This window comes from Thermobia domestica, chromosome 17 (assembly GCF_964235325.1).
Source record: "Thermobia domestica chromosome 17, izTheDome1.hap1.1, whole genome shotgun sequence".
NCBI classification, from domain to species: domain Eukaryota; kingdom Metazoa; phylum Arthropoda; class Insecta; order Zygentoma; family Lepismatidae; genus Thermobia; species Thermobia domestica.
Window position 1 is genome coordinate 128292748 of NC_137470.1, and position 19860 is coordinate 128312607.

General features: G+C 35.2%; 1 protein-coding gene across 1 annotated transcript in view; it reads left to right on the forward strand.

The window, feature by feature from the left end:
- The window catches only part of LOC145674172 (condensin-2 complex subunit G2-like), a 165313-nt gene that overhangs the window by 56980 nt on the left and 88473 nt on the right, over positions 1–19860 (forward strand). Inside the window, exons 8-11 of the mRNA XM_081744004.1 lie at positions 2767–2958; positions 5774–5884; positions 13559–13732; positions 16447–17095. Of these exons, the coding sequence (XP_081600130.1) occupies positions 2767–2958; positions 5774–5884; positions 13559–13732; positions 16447–17095 (1126 nt within the window). The remainder of the gene's footprint in view (positions 1–2766; positions 2959–5773; positions 5885–13558; positions 13733–16446; positions 17096–19860) is intronic.

The following is a 19860-nucleotide window of genomic DNA, read 5'->3' on the forward strand; positions in this document are numbered from 1 at the left end:
GGGATTTACTAACACCAATAATAATCTCCCTATGACTTACCGCTTCCGTGATATTGGCCAAAAATTGTAAATTTCTAGATATTTACTTTTACATCTAGGAACAATGACAGTTATCCTTCCCGCTCCATGCTCTTGGAACATTCTCAACTGTTTTTTTTTTCTTCAAAACACTACAAGCCTCTATGAGTATTTATAATAAACTAGCTAAAGTTTCCAGCTTTGCTGCACCTGTCAATTCTTAGGCCAGTTAACATGCACATTCTTGACTTTTTGTTATTATCATCAGCTTAGTTGCCCCCCCCAAAAAAACTATGTATTCGACGATAATCTTGATCATTTCGGATATTTTATTTATCATTCCTTCTCTGCCCCTTCTCAAACTAACGGGGGCTGAACGTGGAATTACATGGCATCGGAATTGCAACTGTTTATCTCACCTGCCAGAAAACTATCGATTCGACACTAATGCAAGACATTTTCCATTGCATTTACTTATCATTCCTTTCCACTTATGCGCACCTTACCCCACAGTATTTTACTTTCAGATTACAAGTCATGTGCATATGTAAACTCGTGTTTTCGAAATGAGGATACATACTGAGTTATAACTTCCTAGCGTCAAAACTTCGTCAGATATTCTATTTTCTAAACATTACTTTTAAACCACTTCCACCACTTTGAAACCCTCTTCACCACCTTAGGATCCGAACCAACATTTGTGTCGATTCTTCTCTTCCAAACCATGGTCTCTTTGATAAACATCACTTTCAAGTACACCAAGTCAACCATATGGATTTTTACATTTGACAAGCAAAAAACATATACATTGATTTTGATATAAATCATTTTTAATAGAAATTAAAGTATATTTGTAATTCCCATGCTACGAGAGGCGGCGTTCTTGAAATATGCGAGAAGAACATACATGATTTGTCCAGGAGAATTCTCCGTGCGCCAGTAGCTAGCATAGTGGTTTCATGACACAGAGGTTCTGCGTTCGAAACCCGTCTACGGAAACTGTGGTCTTTCTAATTCTTCATTCTATAAATGTAAAAATCTTTATCTCGCTATGCAATCATCTTATGTTCCAAATGAGTTATGTGGCTACGGTAGCTCAGTATTAGAGAGTTCACATCTGCTAAGTTGGGTTCTTGTTTCGATCCCAGCTCGCCCCAAGTGGACATTGTGGTGACAAACACTGTGTGCGTGGGTTTCCTCAGGGTTCTCCTGTTTTCTCGCGCTTTATTTGTTCAAGTACTGCATTCATTTCACACCATAACCGTCTCCTTTACCCTAACCGATTTAATCGTGGAACGTAAAACTGAAAGGTCTAATTTAACTTCATTTTTTCAAATCGACTTTCATTCGCCGGTTCGATTGGTAAACTTTGATTCTTCTGCTTCACAAAATCAAAATTTTCCTTAAAATACAGTACGAATACTGTGTCATCACTTGTTTCTATAATTCTAATCTTGGATATGTAAATGTATCCCTCTCTCCCTGTATTTTTGAATCTCTCCTCTCTCTGTCTCTCCCCCTCCTCTCTCTCTCTCTTTCTCTCTCTCTCTCTATTTGTGTTTCTATGTCGTCTGTAATGAAGTTAGATAAAACACACATGCTGAGTAACTTTAGGTAGTAACTTACGTTTCTTTTTGAGCTTATACTCCAGACAGTACTATTTATTTTTGAGAACAATCTTGCTTTGTTCGGAAACATCTCAAACGTGGCAAAATCACTTTACATTCATATAACATATTAACATGATGAATACATTGTAACCCTCGATTCAAAACTCTATCCAGGCGAATTTCTATCTGAACGTAAGGAGTATATTACGTCACAGCATCAACGAGTTGACGAATACTGCTCTAAATGAGGTAAAGGGAGGGAAATAAATTGAAAACCAAACGTAATTTATCACTCGAGGGTGTAAGTTGGGTTGCCTACGCATCTGCAAAACAATAGGTTGCAGCAATTTTAGTGGCAAAGTTTTGTATCAATTTTTGTGGAGCGATCTGTACAAAGGAAGCACCCTTTTTAACTCTAACTTGACTTTAACAATGCCTGTAATTTCCTATTCAGTTTATTCGCGTGGACTATAGTATGATAAACAGTATGTTTTCCTCATATGTTCTTGTTTTATTTTTTATTGTTTCATTGATACGTTTTTATCCCTACCTTAAGATGTTGTAAAAAAATCTAGTAGCTATCTATCCTCTATTCTCTATTCACTCAGCTATATTCACTCCATTCATTCTACAAATCAAAAATAGTGTACGTTCAGCAATTAAAAATGTATTTTGCGACTCATTTGGTGATTCAAACTTGTCAAGGTTAGCATAATTTTCTCAAATTTCCTCTCCATTTTATTAACACACAAATAATAAAAAATTAGCCGCAAACACTATCTTAAAATCTAGATTTGTAATATATTACTATAATAGATACGAGTTTTATCAAAGTTACAATTGACAAAGATCGAACTAAGAATAAAATAAATTAAACAAAAGGAAATTAAAATGAATTTAATATCAGGTACCACCAAATAGTGTGATACAGGCTTTCCCCTGAGATTAGAGGAAACCTTCCCAAGTTTGAACACTGCTGGAGTTCGATCGTTTTATGTTTTACACATAACCCACTTGTTCTAGAGATTTCCTCTTGCTCTACTAGTTCTAAATCTACACAAAAACAACATTTTGAAATATTATAACAGGATTCCTCTGTTGAATCTATTTACTTAAAATGATATTCTTTTATTTGCAGATCCTTGAAAATGAAGTCATTGACGACATCATGATCCAATTGTTCTCCATGACAGGAAGTGACAAACATTCAACTAGTCGACGACGTAGCTTGGCAACAGTGCTATGTGTCATTTACTCCAAAGGAAATGAACATCACCTCAGAAATGCCCTGATCACTTTGTATGAACGTCACCTCTATGAGCAGCTGAAGGTAATAGAGTAGATTTTATATTTATCACAAGTGAATCACAAATTCTAGGTGAAAACGTATTACGAGATCTTTTAGGGCAACCTTCTTTAATAATAATAATAATAATAATAATAATAATAATAATAATAATAATAATAATAATAATAATAATAATAATAATAATAATAAACTTGTTTTGCACATTGTTACGATGGAAATTTAAATTCCTATAAGAGAAATCCCATGACGAAATTAGACGAATAATTGGCTTACTCATTATCGGAACGAAGAACCTTATTTGTTATGAAACTTCTTCATAATGTTTCGATGGGCAACTTACCATTAATTAAAGCTATCAATCTTTATTATCCTAACATGTTAATAAGAAATTTCAAAATTGTTAAATGTAATCTATTTTTATAGGTGTATCAATATATAAATATTTGACAAATGCTAACAATTACCCACATATTATTGATTACTGCTGTGACTTTTACTTTTATTCAGAGGCATTCATTACCTATCACTTGTTACAAATTTTATTCTCTTTAGCATGTACTGGTTCATTTTTATTTTATTTTTTACTAGCTGAAATACCCATTCTTCGCATGGGGACTGTATTTGAAAGTCAAAACCTGTGGGAGTATCACCATTGATCTCAAAGACGGCGAAGACTTTGGATTTGACACTAATATCGATCATTTTGGATTATTTTCACATGTCTCGGTAACCTGCCCTCCCCGCAGGTGAACCCCGGCCCGCATACAATGGTAGCTGAATTAGAAAGTTATCGCTAATGGAAGTGCCACCATTAACCTCAGCGACCGAGAAAACTATGGATTTGACTCTAATATCGGTCATTTTGATTATTTTTACATGTCTCCGTATCATCCCACTTTGACTTCCTGGTTCGAAATAAAAAAAAAGAAAAAACTCTTTGCCTTGGTCTGGGGCTTAGAACAAGCTACCCGTGATTCAAATTTGGAAACTCTCGGTTTACTCGTCTGGTCTCCAGGCCGCACCATACAGACAGACAGATACACAGACAAACCAACTTTATTTTATTTATATTATAGATTGTCTTCTGTGTATGATTTATTATTATGGCTACATTGTTATTCTAATCATCTCTATTCTGTATGATTTACTCAATGTGTCTTTGTATCTCTATATTCTTATGCTTTACGATCTTGTTTTCTATGCATGTCCTTTTGTGTTGTAAACTCATATATTATTACCTTTTGGAAATTGCAATTGGACTTTGTGTCTCTAATTTCCTGACACTAATATAAAAAGTAAAAATATTAGTATTATTACAACATATATTTATTATGGGAGAACGGTAATTCAATGTACAACTATACTGCTCGAATCTCTTATGAGAATCGCGCTAGTTCTAAATCGACCATGCGATTTTCTGAATAATATTATATTTATTTATTTTCTTGGTAATTTAGTCTTTCCTCTCATTTTCGATTTCAATAGGTTCCTCCATTATCATTATTATACATTTATTACTGTTGGTTTTGACCACAGACTTAACTTTAAGTAAAATTGTTCTTATCTGCGAAATTGCATTTTTCTTTATCCCAAATCACGTAGAAAAGAGCAATTATACAAATTGAAGGCGCAAGCAATCGTTCAACACTTGGAACTGTTTCAGAATACATTATTATAAAAAATAAAAATTCGTAGATTGCCCTTTCTGCTGGTCTAGTGGCTAGCGTTCCGGTCTTTAGTGCACTAGCTTCTCGGTTTGACTCCCATTGAGAGAGCATTAAGTTCATTATGGTGGTTCAGATTCCGCTTACACTATAGGCACTCGTCGCATTTCTTTACTGCTGAAAACGGGGGGCTAAATTTCAGTAACCATACCAAACCAAAACTCGGGGATAATCGAACTTGGTTCGAAAATAGAATTCCAATAATCGGGTATGAATATGAGGAGAGCAAACATAATTGTTTTAAAAACTAATAATAATAGTAATTCCACTGATAGTTTATGATTTCTAATCAGGAGAAATCTAATACTGCAATATGTAAGAAACTGACGCGACCAGTAACTCAAAATTATACCCGTACCTCTCTTCTCTCACTAGGAAGGTCGCGAGGTGTTACTCTGACTTCATATCGATACTATACTCAATTGACTCGAGCTCCCTCGTGGCTAAGCGGTTAGCGTACGCGCCTTTGGCGTGGGAGACCCGGGTTCGATTCCCGGCGGGAGCTCATGTGGTTCGGATTCCACGTTAATCAGTAGGTCCACGTCTCATATAGCCTCGCTGCTGAAAGGGACGCTAAACTAAAAATCAACTCAACTCAACTCAACTCAATTGACTCGCTTTTAAATATGAAACAATTACGCAAACGGAGAAATCCTCGATCCGAAGTGTGTTCGAAATATGAGCGTTCAAAGTTCAAAATTAAACTGATTTTGCGAATAATTTGAAGTTACCACTTTTTGATATAGACGCTTCATTTTTGACATCATGGGGTACTCTGTGTTGGGTACCCCATACAGTGGTGAGGTAAAACATGCGCAGTTTGCAACATAAGGTCGCTTATTGTGAAGGGGGAAGGGTAATGACGTTTTACAATTTGCAAATTAACTCATGTTTGTCATACAGTACCGATAAGCTTCTAAAATGTATTTGCTACTCCTATTCAACTGTATTGTCATTCAAATATCATTTTCCTATGTGGCCACCTTCAAACTGAACAATGACATTTGTCTCCGAAACTCTTTGCCAGCCGTGCGAAATTCAATGAACAACGTCATGGTATTCATAATTATTCTTGTGATAATTTATATCGTGACGTTCTTTTCCTTCTGTAGGTAGAAGTGAGACCAATATTTCCTCAAAAGGCTCTGCCACCATTTCTTTGCTTTGTCCAGATCAACTGTCCAACAAGAATTTTGCAACACTGGGGCGCACAACACAATGTTGTATGTAGAAAACAATCAAAAATCAATTTATTGTTAAAATGAAGTTATCCAAATAAATTATTGACTGCAGGTTGGCACTGACAATGAATACAAATGTCAGTTTACACCACCGGCATACTGTTTGTAGTCAACCCCGAGGAATAGGTGCTTCAAACTAATCGCCCTGCGCCAGAGCGGTCGGCTGCGGAACTATCTTGAGCGGTACTTCGAACCCTGTCGGGCTATACTTATGCATTGCAAAAGTGTCTTTTTTGAGCTTTTCTTTTTCTTTTCTTTCTTTATTTTATTTTATTTTATTTTATTTTTTTTTTTTAGTTTTCAGCAAATTGAAATGCTAATTATAGGAAAATATTGGTCAGACTCTAGGGAATATTTGAAGATATTCAGCGACAAAAAAGGCCAAAAAATTAAATTAATTCTGCTAATATATATATATATATATATATTAGCAGAAATGTGCTCACAAAGCTGTGAGAAAGGTGGCTTTTATTCTGGAGAAAACCGATGTTTGAATACATTGTCGCTACCTAATTTTGTTTTATTTTTATTATATTTTTTGCCTTGTTTAGCCGATTACCATGAAAAATTCCCTGAAGTTTTGTCACAATTTTACAATAATCGCCATTAAAATCCGATGAAAAATTATTTAGACAATGCTAGCGATGAGATATTGACACACCATCTTTCACAGAGGCCGACGGGGTTGGAAGTCTCGTTCACACTAGTTCCACGGCCAATCGTTTCCGAGACAAATATCATTGTCATTGAAGGTGGCCACACAGGGAAGTGTCATTTCAATGACTGTAGATGCGAATAGCGGTTTCAAATAGATGTTATCAACCTATCAACATAGTGTGCCAAACAGAAGGGAATTTGCAAGTTGTAAAACACCATTACCCTTCACCTCCTCCATAATAATTTTCCATATCTTGCAAAATGCGTACGGTTTGACTTCACCGTTATGCTAGGCACTAATGGCTAGACTTCACCATTATTCACCATTATGAAACATATATCTCAAAAAATAGTTACTTCAAACCTTTTGCAAAATCTGTTCAAATTTTAAATTCTAACGCTCGTAATTCGAGCGCGTAATCCGATAGAGGATTTCTATGTTTGCGTAATTGTTTCATATGTAAATACGAGTCGATTGTTCATAGTATCAATATGAAGTCAGAGCAATACCTTGCGACCTTTCCTAGTCAGTTGAGTAGACTGGGAAATGGGAATGGAAGATCTTTTGGCTGAATACCTTTCTTTCAACAAGCGTTACAGGACACAAATAGCAAGGCACAAATTCAGTATGCGAAAGCCGAACTACTTCTGGACAAAGTTGCGTTCAAAACAACGTACAGACCAAGATTGCTCAGTGCATCCGAACTTGCGGACTAGCTTGCTATTTAAAATTGACTACTGCTACGTCTGAATAGGAGATATATTTTATCAGAAGATAGATTCCAAGAGTATTAAGAACAGATATTGGATATCAATTTCAATATCTTCTGATTAAGTACAATGCAAGGAGAAACTAAATAACTAACAGAATTGAGAAGGTGACACGAGTGTGTTGGATTTCTATCATTCCTCGATTTCAACACTTGCTCCAAGTATTTACCACTTATCTACCTTCGCAAGTGCCTTAGGTGCTCGGGTCCTTTATTCCATTCCCAGTGTAAGAGACTGAAAATATAAACGCATTGCGGTGGTATGGATTACACTTTAACCCGTTTAAGATTTTGTAACTTTTGTTACGATGGCGTAGTGTCATCTTTGAACGCTTATTTAGGTACTATAGCAGGTATTTAAGCTTGCTTTTTATTGGTCAAGTCAAGGATGGATCAAAGAAAAACACAGAAGCGTCTTGGAGCCGAATGGTTAACTTGGCGGCGCCAAGTGGGGGTGGAGGGACATGACTTTTCATTGTTTCTTGAGCAAAATTCATTTTTTTTTCACGCCTTTAATTGAAACTTTGCATACGGATAGTGTGTACCTTTGGGTATTTTACATTTTTTTAGATTCCTATGCGAAACCAGAGCAGGGACCGATGGGCGCAAGTGTTCCGAGGAAGTGATTTTTTTTTTCAGAAAAAATTCCGGTTTTTCATGATTTTTCCGATTCAAGTGTATGATATAGATATGCTAGTTGGAAATATTTGTTATCCGGCAGAAAATGACGTTTAAATCATGACTCTAGGCCAAATAGTAATGACGCAGAAAAGATTTATTATATAATGTGCTAATGAACTTTACCGACAAACTGTAAGATATGCTTCCTCACATCAAAATAAAAGAAAAAGTTCATATGCACCTCTGGGGAAAAGTGCATAGTTTCAGAGCTAGGGCTGTCCAAAATCGCGAAAAAGCCAAATTTCAAGAGGATTCATTTCGAATAAGAGACACTGTGGATGGTGGTCCTTATCAGCGTAAAGGAAGTCACGCATACGCAGTCCAAAAATGCATATTTCATTAATGTTCAATTGGTATACGAAGTATTCCCTGTAGGGTCAAATTCCCAGACATGCCATCAACCGAATTTTGAGATATGCTCTGATTTTATGATTGTTCCGAAATAAGCAAATGATAAGCCTTGATAGCAGTGAACACGAAGTCATCTAGAGCGATGTCGGAAGTGTTAAGGATCGTCAGCAGCACGATCTCTCGTACTCGTGAAAACGCATGCTGGGATGTTTTCTTTCACGCTTATAAGTTGAGAAAACGTGAATTATATAGTCACGAAATACATCGTATCACACGTTATTTCGAACACACACACACACACACACACAAAACATCTAACTCCCGGTTCCTAACACTTCCGACTTCCCTCCGAAGTATTGGATGTCCATTGTTGTCAAGGCTTTCCTCCTCCCTACTTTGGACCCTCCTTGGAATCAGGATATATCTGAAAATTATATTGAGAGCATATCTGAGAATTACACCCTGTAGGGAATACCCTATACACTTATTGCGAATCTGGGACGTGAAAGACAAAAATTTCCTTTTTTTTTCCACTTATTGCGGATTGATGAAATATGCAATTTTCCATTGTGTATGCGTGGCTTCCTTTACGCTGATAAGGTCCACCATCCACAGTTCGAAATAGAGCCTGTTGAAGTTTAACATTTCGCAATTTTGGACAACCCTAGTTCTGAAGCTATGCACACTTTTCGCCATAGGTCCATAGGAACTTTTTCTCTTATTTTGATGTGAAGAATAAACTCTTACAGTTTATCGGTATATTTCATTAACACCAAATATATATATATATATATATATATATATATATATATATATATATATATATATATATATATATATATATATGTGTGTGTGTGTGTGTGTGTGTGTGTGTGTGTGTGTGTGAGAGAGAGAGAGAGAGAGAGAGAGAGTATGTATGTATGTACGTATGTATATAAAGCCTAAATTCACGCTTTCCAAAACTTTTTTCGTCCTTTGTTTTCAAAATACAAGATTGAACTTTTGCACACGTACTATGTACATAGCAGCGTATTTAGAAAATAAAAACTCAGATCCATACTTGAATCCAGGCCCAGGCTAGAGTGGCGCAAAATTTTCGTAAAACAAATCAAAAAAATCTCTCGGTTTTACCCGATTTTCCCGTTTTGGGTGTATAATACGGACAGGAGAGTGATACCGTTGGAAAGTATACTCTATTCTGAAAAAAAGAGGTAGGAGCCACGATCCTACGATTAATAGTAAAAAAGCAATAGCTGTTTGAGTGATAATCTTAAATTTACCTCAAAAAGTGGAAATCCTAAAAGGGTAAAACTGTAAGTCTACGTCTTGCATAGACTCTGTATACAGAATCATTATACATTTATCAACACATACATCCGATCTATCTTGTCTGGCGTACTGCAGGTGATACAATAACATACTACTACCAAAGTTAAAGCGCTGCACAAGCAACCTCAGTGTCACCACCTCATCGATCCTACGTGTTTATGTTACTCTTATATTATTACCACCTCTTCTATATTCGGTCAAAATTGTTAATTTGACAGGCTGGAATTTTGGGCGTTATCAGAAGTTATAAATTAAAGAGAAGTAGCGAAGAACGGAAGGGAGAAATATATCATTTGAAGGATGTTCGCAAAACAAACAATTTTGTAAACTTACACCTACTCTATGTATTACCTTCCTGAAATTGCTGGTACGCAAAGTTTAGAGATTTTGAACCAATTACGTATTAATATTTTATTCATATTTCTTGACAATATTAAAAGAAAAGTACACAAAAAATTTATTAATTGAACTTCAGTATCAGCTAGAAAAATATCATCTTGGTCATTTTGAAATTTTTGGACGAAGAATCTTATCTAATCTAGAATCTGTTCAATCTTGCTATACAAGAAGTTGATGATAGTGTCCCAGGTGATAGGTGATGATAAGGTAGTGATAGTATCCCAGTATACCGCCTAAGGACATTTTGAACATTTTACAGGGCGTGTTCACAATTACGCAATACTCAAGTTAAGATCATATGCACACCCCAATAAGTCACCTAATAATTAGTTCGTACATGCGACTGGGTGCACAGATGCTGAAAATACAAACCAATATGTGTATGTTATATTTTATTCTCATTTTATATCTGGGTTAAGGTTGGGGATTGTAGTTCCTGGAGTTTAACTGGCTGCCTGACGCCGTTCCACATTATCTCACAGGTATTCGATAGGATTTAGGTTTGGAGACGAAGAAGACCAGGGTTAAGATCTTATATCAACTTAAATATGTTCAGTTGTACTGATGAAAGAGGTAGTCCCACAAACTATCTATATGATGACGGAGGATAGGCTTGGCGACTTGACGACTTGGCCAGTTATACCTCCTGAACGAAGATTAGAGGCAAATTGGATGTTTAGATTATTGTCCATATTAGACTGTTAGCACTGAGTTCGGCATGCCAGTGCCAAAACACGCCAGATTTTAACGTTCCAAACCATTAAGAACACAAAAGATCTCTTTGTTGCCGAGACAGAAACTACTCTCATCTTTGAATATTTTGAATACTTTCGTTCTCCATATTTTCACACCATCGGATTATTGTTCGAAATAACCGGATTCGCACTTCATGATGACCACTGAAATATGAAATAATTTGCGAGTTCTGCTGGTGCGTGTTATTTTAGCCAAAAATTAATTGTTTAGTGTTCATGATTTACATTAGATTGGGTTTATTTAATTTCCCCTTTGAGTATTACATTTACATGGGAATACATTTAAAGATCAAACTCAATTTTCAAAGTGGAATCCAAATTGTCTTGTTTGCACGCTTCTGCCAGGAAACGAACTCTGAAAAAATGAAATGAAATCTGTCAGTTTTACGTCTCACAGTTATGCCGACTAGGCTAAAGGAGACGGTGATTATGAGAAATGAATGAAAATGGTGGAACGAAGAAAGTGTGAGGAAACAAGAGAACGCCGAGTAAACCCACGCACACGTTGTTTGTCCACCACAAAGTTCACTTGGCAGGAGCTGGGCTTGAACCCGGGACCCCATGCACCAGAGGTCAGAGGTGAATGCTCTACTACTGAGTCACCGCGGCGAATCGAACTCTGATTTACGGTATATGCATTAATCACTTGACTATGAGGAGGAACATTGTGACCATAGTGCTCCCTTTAGAGACGCAATGGCTGTGATTGCACTGGAGGTCAACATCCTGTCAGTTAGGTTGATCCGAATGATCCTTCTCCACAGGTGCTCCCTGATGTGTCGCAGTCACATGTTTCCCGTACGAGCCTTATGTATTCTCCGTAAAAAGACCAATACTCTATCGATATTTCTGCTGTGTACCTGTGCGGCATCCCGGAGTCTCGTTATGTAACGACACTCGAAGTCAATTGCACAGTAGATATTTGACGGAATTATAGTGATTTTGAGGACATGTACTATGATACACAAAAAATGGATTTCAATAATAAAAATACTACAGTCGTATTATCCGACAATCTTCAATCTAAAACCAACATTTCTTTACAAATTAATTCAAACAACATACTATCTATGGTGGCCGATGTTGTATGGTCATCTGGGAAAGATAACCCTGCTTTCTTTACATTTTGTGGTGGTTATTTGTTCTAGACAATTTATACGGAATATTCTAAAACAAGTTTTCGTCAAAGCACTTAGTAACTCCATTAATTATTAAATATTGTTGATTTTCCGCAGCACACTTGATGGTGACAATCCTAGGGGAGTTTATTAACGTAAACGCCAGACATTGAAATTCATGCAACACAGTTTCAGCTTTTTGTATAAATATTGTTCTTGAGGTAAAAGAAAATAAATGGTCAAAACTTATATGACATGATATATTTATACATTTGTGTGTTTGGTTATTTAAAATATATATAAATAAATCGATTCTGAAGAAATAACACGCACGATAGTTCTTAATATTTTATAACGGTTGTTGCATTACCCCGACTGACACATCGAATACTGCAAAGAGGACATTTCTTTCATGCTTATTTTAAGTTTTATCCTAATTAGCCAGTGATTATTGCTGCGTTCTCTGCAAGGGGTATTCTTGTTGTACACTTGCATTTTTTGATTATGATAACTATGTTTTATCTATTCTGTTACATACCGTAAAGCTCCGAGATATGACAAAATTGAATCATTGTGTTTCTTGATATGTAGAAGTTTTCGAATAGCCAACCAGGAGTGCCGAATGATTTTTATCAGACACTGGAAAACAACCTCCTTATCCTTCGGATACCCAAAGGGGGTACAAATGTACCCCATGCATAACTTTTACTGTATATGTTATCTCACAGACAACCAAAGTTGACTAGCTTTCTTTACTTTGTGGACTGGACTGTAAGGAAACTTATTTCCTCAATAACAATTATATTGTAAGGTGATCTGCTTACTTATGTCTCTAAAATTACACTAGTGTACATTTGTACCTCCCTTGGGTATCTATGTTACCATACTTGTTTCAAGTATTTCTTGTTTGATTTTTGTTCAACGAAATATAGAATAAAGAACAGGTAATATTAGAGACTATTGCAATATATCGTTGCAATATTGCATAGATATTCCAATATTGCAACCTTTCCTGTCACAAAAGATATTACGTAATGAATACAGTTCTATAGCGTTTAAACAAATTTCCTTTGGCTAATCTACCTAAACTTACCCTAAACTAACTTACACTAACAAAACCAACATACCATACCAATATTATCGATGCCATAAATAAGGACGTTTCTAATTGCAAAAAATTGTGTTGAAGTAGACTTGTTCCCTTGTTGAGAATCCGGAGTTAAAAAATATCATGGGTATCCAAGGGTTAAGGCGCAATACTTCGACGAAATTAAATTTCCACCAATTTTACAGGTTTGCCTTAACATTTCTTTTAAATCTAAAATTGCAGAATACGCTCCTTAGACAATGTGATTATGTATGAGATACAGTTATCATGATTCATATATATATATATATATATATATATATATATTACTCTTTTCTTTGTTTTGAAGCCATTCATTACCACACTTACCAATGCCAAGCGTATTCAATGCGACAGTATTCCTGTGAGTTGTAACATGCTTTGTGACTAAGCTCTTGTATAATCCCAGACTTGGGGTGTCAACTGTATTTAAAGCAAAACCTAATTCCTTATTTATATTTTCTTTATAGAGTCCGGAAGATTATAAGCGGTATAGTGCAGCTAAAGTATTTTTCCTTGTGTTTAATACTATGAAAATACCAGACATAGAGAAGGATAAACCTGATTTCGTTCGTAAACAGTATCAAATTATAAATGATCTTTTGGCGGATACGTACCAACTCGTTGTCTCAATTTGTGTGAGGGTAAGTTAATTAATTACAGTAGTGTTTATAATGTTGTAAATGGTGTTCGTAACCTTTGTATTTCAATGCATAACAATCAACTGCCTATTTGTTTAATCAAGTAATTCAAGCTATTTCTCAATGTATTGCAATACTTTACGAAAGACTTATGTTTATCTCTTCTAAAAATAATGCGAGTAAAAGACATATTTCCATTCTTTAGCATTATTTCAAAACAGCAAAAAGAAGTTTACAAAGGGTGTTAATAAATTAAAGCTCCATACTAGAAAAACACAATCCTTGTATCAACATAACAAAAAGAATCATATGGATATGTGGTGAACAATACATACTATTAAAGCTAGAGCCATCCGAAAGCATTTAAGGCATAATTTGCAACATGCGTTATTTCGAACTCGAAGAACCGTGGAAGGATGCTCATGTCAACGTAAGTGAAGTCATACTTACTTTATTCAAAAATGTATATTTCATCAATGTGCAGCGGATACACAGGAGAATCCTTACAAAGGGTAATTCCCAGGCACGTTCTCAAAAGAATTTCTACATATGCTTGCACTTAAAAGTGGATCCAAAGTAGGCAAAATAAAGCCTTGGCAGAAGAGAACACTGAATATGTCGGCGCGAATTTGCAATCATAGGAAGTGCTATCTCCACGGTTCATTATCTTCGGTAAACCATGCCCTGCGAGTTGTTTTTCCTAGTTTATACATTATAAGCCATTCACAGTTACACTGTCAAAAACCACATCACATCACGCGTTCTTCCGAAGATACGTGGAGTCGGAGGTACCTAAAATTTCGGTGGTACCTAAAATTTCTTAATGACGGCCAGACATTACGTGTTTACTACGTTTGAGCCTTACTTTTGCCTACATTCGACCGACTATTAAATCCGAGCGTATCTGGGAATTCTAACGGGTGCATGTCTGGAATTATGCCCTGTGGGGAATCCCATCGCAGCCATTGCATATTTGTGAAACATGCATTTTTGGATAGCGCATTTGTGATTTCTTTCACACCGATGCGGACAGCCGTTTCATGTTTTCTAGTGGTTGAAATCACGCGTGTTGTGATTTATATTTTCAAAGCTCTTCTATTTTCTAGTTCAAATTCTTTTCCACATATATGCATATGATTTATTTTTCTTATTTTGATATGATTAATCTCTTCTATCAGTTTGTCGGTATATTTAATTAATACCTCTGTATATTCTTATAACCTCTTTTTAGTTCATATTAACAAAATAATAGGTAGTGGCACAAACAAAAACTAAACTTTGGTAAAACAGTAAGAAGGATCATGTAAAATGTAAATAAGAAGCCCCATATTTTTAATTTAACTGATATCGACTCCTTTAACGAACTTGACTAAGATAACTGCACTGTAGAGTAACGGAAATAATTAAGTGCTCTCCATATTTACAAACCACACGAAATTGAGCTCATTAACAAACTCAGCAAACACAATTAATCCAGTTATCTGTTGAAAAGAAGTTAGAACAGATAAATTCGGATTCATTCAAGGAATATCGGGTGGACTGACAGACGTAAACAAATGGTTTTGCCCATATTCTTAATCTGCACAGTACTGCCTCTGTTAATGAACTGGCTAGAAGTAATTGTTCAAGTTATTACAAGAAAGAGATTTTTTTTTTAAATATCAATTTCGTTCAAAAGTTGTCGTGCGAAATAATATAGAAGCAGTATAGTATTATTTCACTTGTATGATCCTCATAATTGAGGGTTGGATTAGAGGGCTTTTCGGAGGTTGTACCCATTATGTCTTTTGTCTAGGAAAATGTGAAGATTCGAAATATCAAAATATTAAAAAAATAACTGGAGCTGTTTTACTATAATGAAAATACGAAGTTTTTTTTTTTTACTAAATGCTAAACTAAACTAACTTTGCAAAGGAACAAACTCGAGAGCAACCAAGAAATAGGCGATAGAAAAATATGATGTTCACCATTCGATCTAACGAACTCTTCTGTGGCTTAATAATAGTATCCTCGCATTCAGCCCGGAAGCCACGTGTTTGCTTTAAGGTGGTTTTGATTCTGCATTAAGCTATAGATCCATGTCCCATTGAGTTCTGGTGATGGAAAGGGACGTTAAACTCAAAATTAAAACAAGAAAGAAAAATAGGACTAACAGGATTTGTTTGATTGTTTGATTCTAACAGGAACAAAATCCAACTTGAGTAGGGAGCTCAAATGCTTTATTTTGGAGTGCGTCAGATCTCCGAAAGTACTTCATGTAAAATCTTGAAGTTTGTATAAATAGTCTCCTTGAACTCTAGGCTGCAAAAGAGTCTGGTTTTGAGAATTGTTTATCCTAAAGGGGGATAGAGTTTAATATTTGGGAGTATTCACCAGATTTAGCAAAATTATTAGACATACAACCTTGAAATTTTCTATGGAACTTCTTCTGCCACAGGCCGCAAATAAGGTAATGTTTTCGGAACTAAATATTCTTGAAGGGCTTACATAGTTTGGCGTGTTTGTATTGTTACTTTGAATTCAATATTGAAGACGAAGGAATGGTGTGCACGAAGAAGAATTATAAATATCTTCTGCGGTAACACGCGGGGTTACACGCTATTTATCTTATAACCATGTAACTAAAATTTAATGATTTTATTAGTATTGACTTTAAGCCTAAGTATTTTTTTCACGTTTGTTGTTCCTAATAAACTATATTTATTTCTTCAATACAGGAAGTATCAGACATTTTATTTAAATGGTGGGAGAAAATACCGCATGATGTGGTAGCAAATATCTTCAGCATTCAGAATGAATTTCTCCTTCAGTGCACTGTGTCCATCAAAGTTAGGCTAGAAATTCTTAAAGGGATTGAGAAGATTGTGGGAAATCCACGGTTGACTAGCTTTCTTGAGAGAATTTTGCCTAAGTCTATAGTGTCAATTAATGACTATGACGAGAGAGTCAGAGCAGCATGTCTAGACATGCTGCTCACTGCAAAAGTAGAATCGAAAATTGATATTTTAAAACTTGTTGATTTAGAGAACTTATATAGGATACTGGAGAGGGACCTTCCTGCTGTTTCTGAGAGAGCAGCTAATCTGATATTTGATAAAATTCATCCGGTGGACAAAGGACTAGCTGTGATATTGGAAGAATGTGCTACATTTTTTACTAAGTATCCTCAAGCATGTAGGAAATTTTATCAGCATTGCCATAAACATCTTGGACTTGATGAAGCAACCATGTTCGTAATAGCAATTTTGAATCACATAAAATATTTGGCCAGCAGGTGGATGCCTGCATCTAAGGAGCCACCTGCTAAGCGGAGACGACTAGTCGATGAAAATTACTATGAAGAGTCAAACGAGCATGAAGATAGCGGTAAGTACTAATTTACAAAGGATAAGTTCACCTACCTCTATACATACAAGCTCTTTAAGTGCTCCCTACAACTTATACTTATTGCGAAGCAGAAACAAAACTCTCACATTATAAGTCTTATGTTTATCATATTATGTCTACTTTGTAGTTAATTTGTCATATACGTGTATAATCATAAAAACAACTTTATAAATTCTATACAAATATTACAAAAACTGCAAAATAGACCCATGATTAATTGGTATTGTGATAACTAAGCTTGTAAGCAAAATGAAACATTGACATGAGAAATGTTGTAGGTGCGAAAATGTAAATTTCCATGTTTGAAATGAGGATATAGCTTCAATTCAGAAGTATTTGTTGTAATCAAGTTAGTAATAAAATGATTGTTTTTCGTACTTTTTTCTGTTCACAAGTACCAATATTACTATTTATGTTTCAATTTATAGAGCATTTTCTTTGCGTATTATTTTTAATGTGGACAGGAGTTTGGCATTTTACGAATCACAGACACGACCAAACGGGTGAATGGAATCAGTTATGTAACGACGAATTATGGTAGGTAGTTATCATAAAATATAACTCAAATATTTAATTTCACTCACCTAAAAGGATACATTGATCGTACGGAAAATTTCGTGTATATTTCGTATTAGAAAACATGTTTAAAAGAACCTTTGAATAAGTGTAGAAGATAGGAGGTTGGGTAAAACCAGGCCCATAACTAACCTAACTATATTGTTTAGTAAAGAATAGGATCATGCTTTTGTTTAAGCCCCATTAAAACATCGGTTTCCTTTCATCGGAAAATTGTTTTTGTGTGGTTAACTAAAGTACTATGAAGTATGTGTTCGTGATTGTCCAATATAATTATGTTATGATGTGCACTCATAATATTTCTTGGAGTTGTCAATATCTCGAAGCTATATGCATTAAATCTCATAACTATAATATTAAATTGACTGTAAACGACACCTTTGGAGGAACTGTGGCCAGCTGGTATATGTAAAATAGTTAAAATATTATAGTTTATTATTTGAAGTTCTTTTGTTTCAGGGTGTTAAGGAAATTATATTCCTTAAAGAAATATTTTGTAATGTACAACTAACATAAGAACACATAGCATCGCATTTGAGATCTTATTAATCTCGTAATTAATCAAGGTTGCTGATATAGCAAATTAATTAAAATAACTCAATATAATGAACATATCTTGGTTTTAGCTTGACAATCCGTGATTATATTTGTTTACTCAAAGACTGTTTTATATTTTGCTATTCAAGACAGTCATAGCTCTCAGTTGCCATGATGTATTCCATAAAAATATGTTTTTTAGATTATCGACAGAACAGATATTTTGTACTTAAATGAATACATATACTGAGAACAGTATTCTTACCAGATGATAAGTGAACTTTGCTTTTTAAATTCTACATTCTATTTCCCTTTTCCGAACAACATTCTCACCCATCGTGTTCAGAAAAGTTCAATTTTCAAAATCGACCTATATTCTCAGAGATTATGTCATACAAAAAAAAAGTCTGCACTACGTTTTGAAGAATTGCGAGGATTAACTTCTAAATGAAACACGATGCTTTTCATTCAAATTGCAAGAATATATACTAATAAATTTAAATATTGTTTTGTACATATTAGCTATAATTTCTTCCAATGTACGCAACTACATTTCAGTTGGAAGTCTATAACGCAGTTATGTTTATTGTTATATGTAGAAGCTTCAGTAAATTGTTGTCTACAGAGGGACTTCACTTCTTATTTACAAGTAATTGAGCTCTTCAAATGTACTTAAAAAAACATTCGTACACAAATGAATGTTGATACCATTAGTCATTTAAAATGAAGGAGACAGGAGTATTAGTAAAGCTGTATCACAGTTTAATTACTGATGGATCGTATTAATATAGTAAAAAATGCCTTTTGGGTAGATTCCCTATAATCTTAGCGTCTTTGTCAACTGACATTTGATTAATTCATTGTATTATTTTCTCTTATATTTCATTTAAAGAACATGCTTTGCAAAGTGAGGCTTGTCATGGCAACAGTAGCATTTTTTTTCCTGTTGCTGAGCATCTGCCTTTAGCGCGCGTCTTACAACACCATTTACAGTTACGTTCGCGGTGGCTCAGTGGTAGAGCGTTCACCTCTGGTACATGGGGTCCTTGATTCGATCCCAGCTCACACCAAGTGAGCTTTGTGGTGGACAAACCACCGTGTGCGTGAGTTTTCTTGGGATTCTCTCGTTTCCTCTCAGTTTCGTCATTCCACAATTTCACATATTTTTCATCATCACCGTCTCCTTTAACGTAGCCGACATAACGGTGGGACATAAAACCTAAACAGTACCATTTACAGTTGATCTCAGTGTACATTCTTTCATAAATATATAGCGTGAGGAATTAGAAGAGTTGGAAGTGGTACTACTTTTCTAATTATACCTTCTTGAATTTGACTGTGATGGCAAGTGTTTCGACTTTTATGTCTCTTCTTATGACCAGATTGCTTCTTACTGGATATTTTTATTACATTAATAGCCATTTTTTTCTTGTAGATCATGTGATGATTTTTTTATCTATTAAGTCCCAGTTTATTCCACTGCTATCCTGATGGATACTTGGAATATCAGTTTTCTTTCGCTGTTATCAGATGCCGTCTAGGGATTTCATTACTGATTCCTAATACTGACTGGTCTTGAGTACTTGATACATATATTGTTTAAAACTACTGAAAGATTATTCTGTACTTTA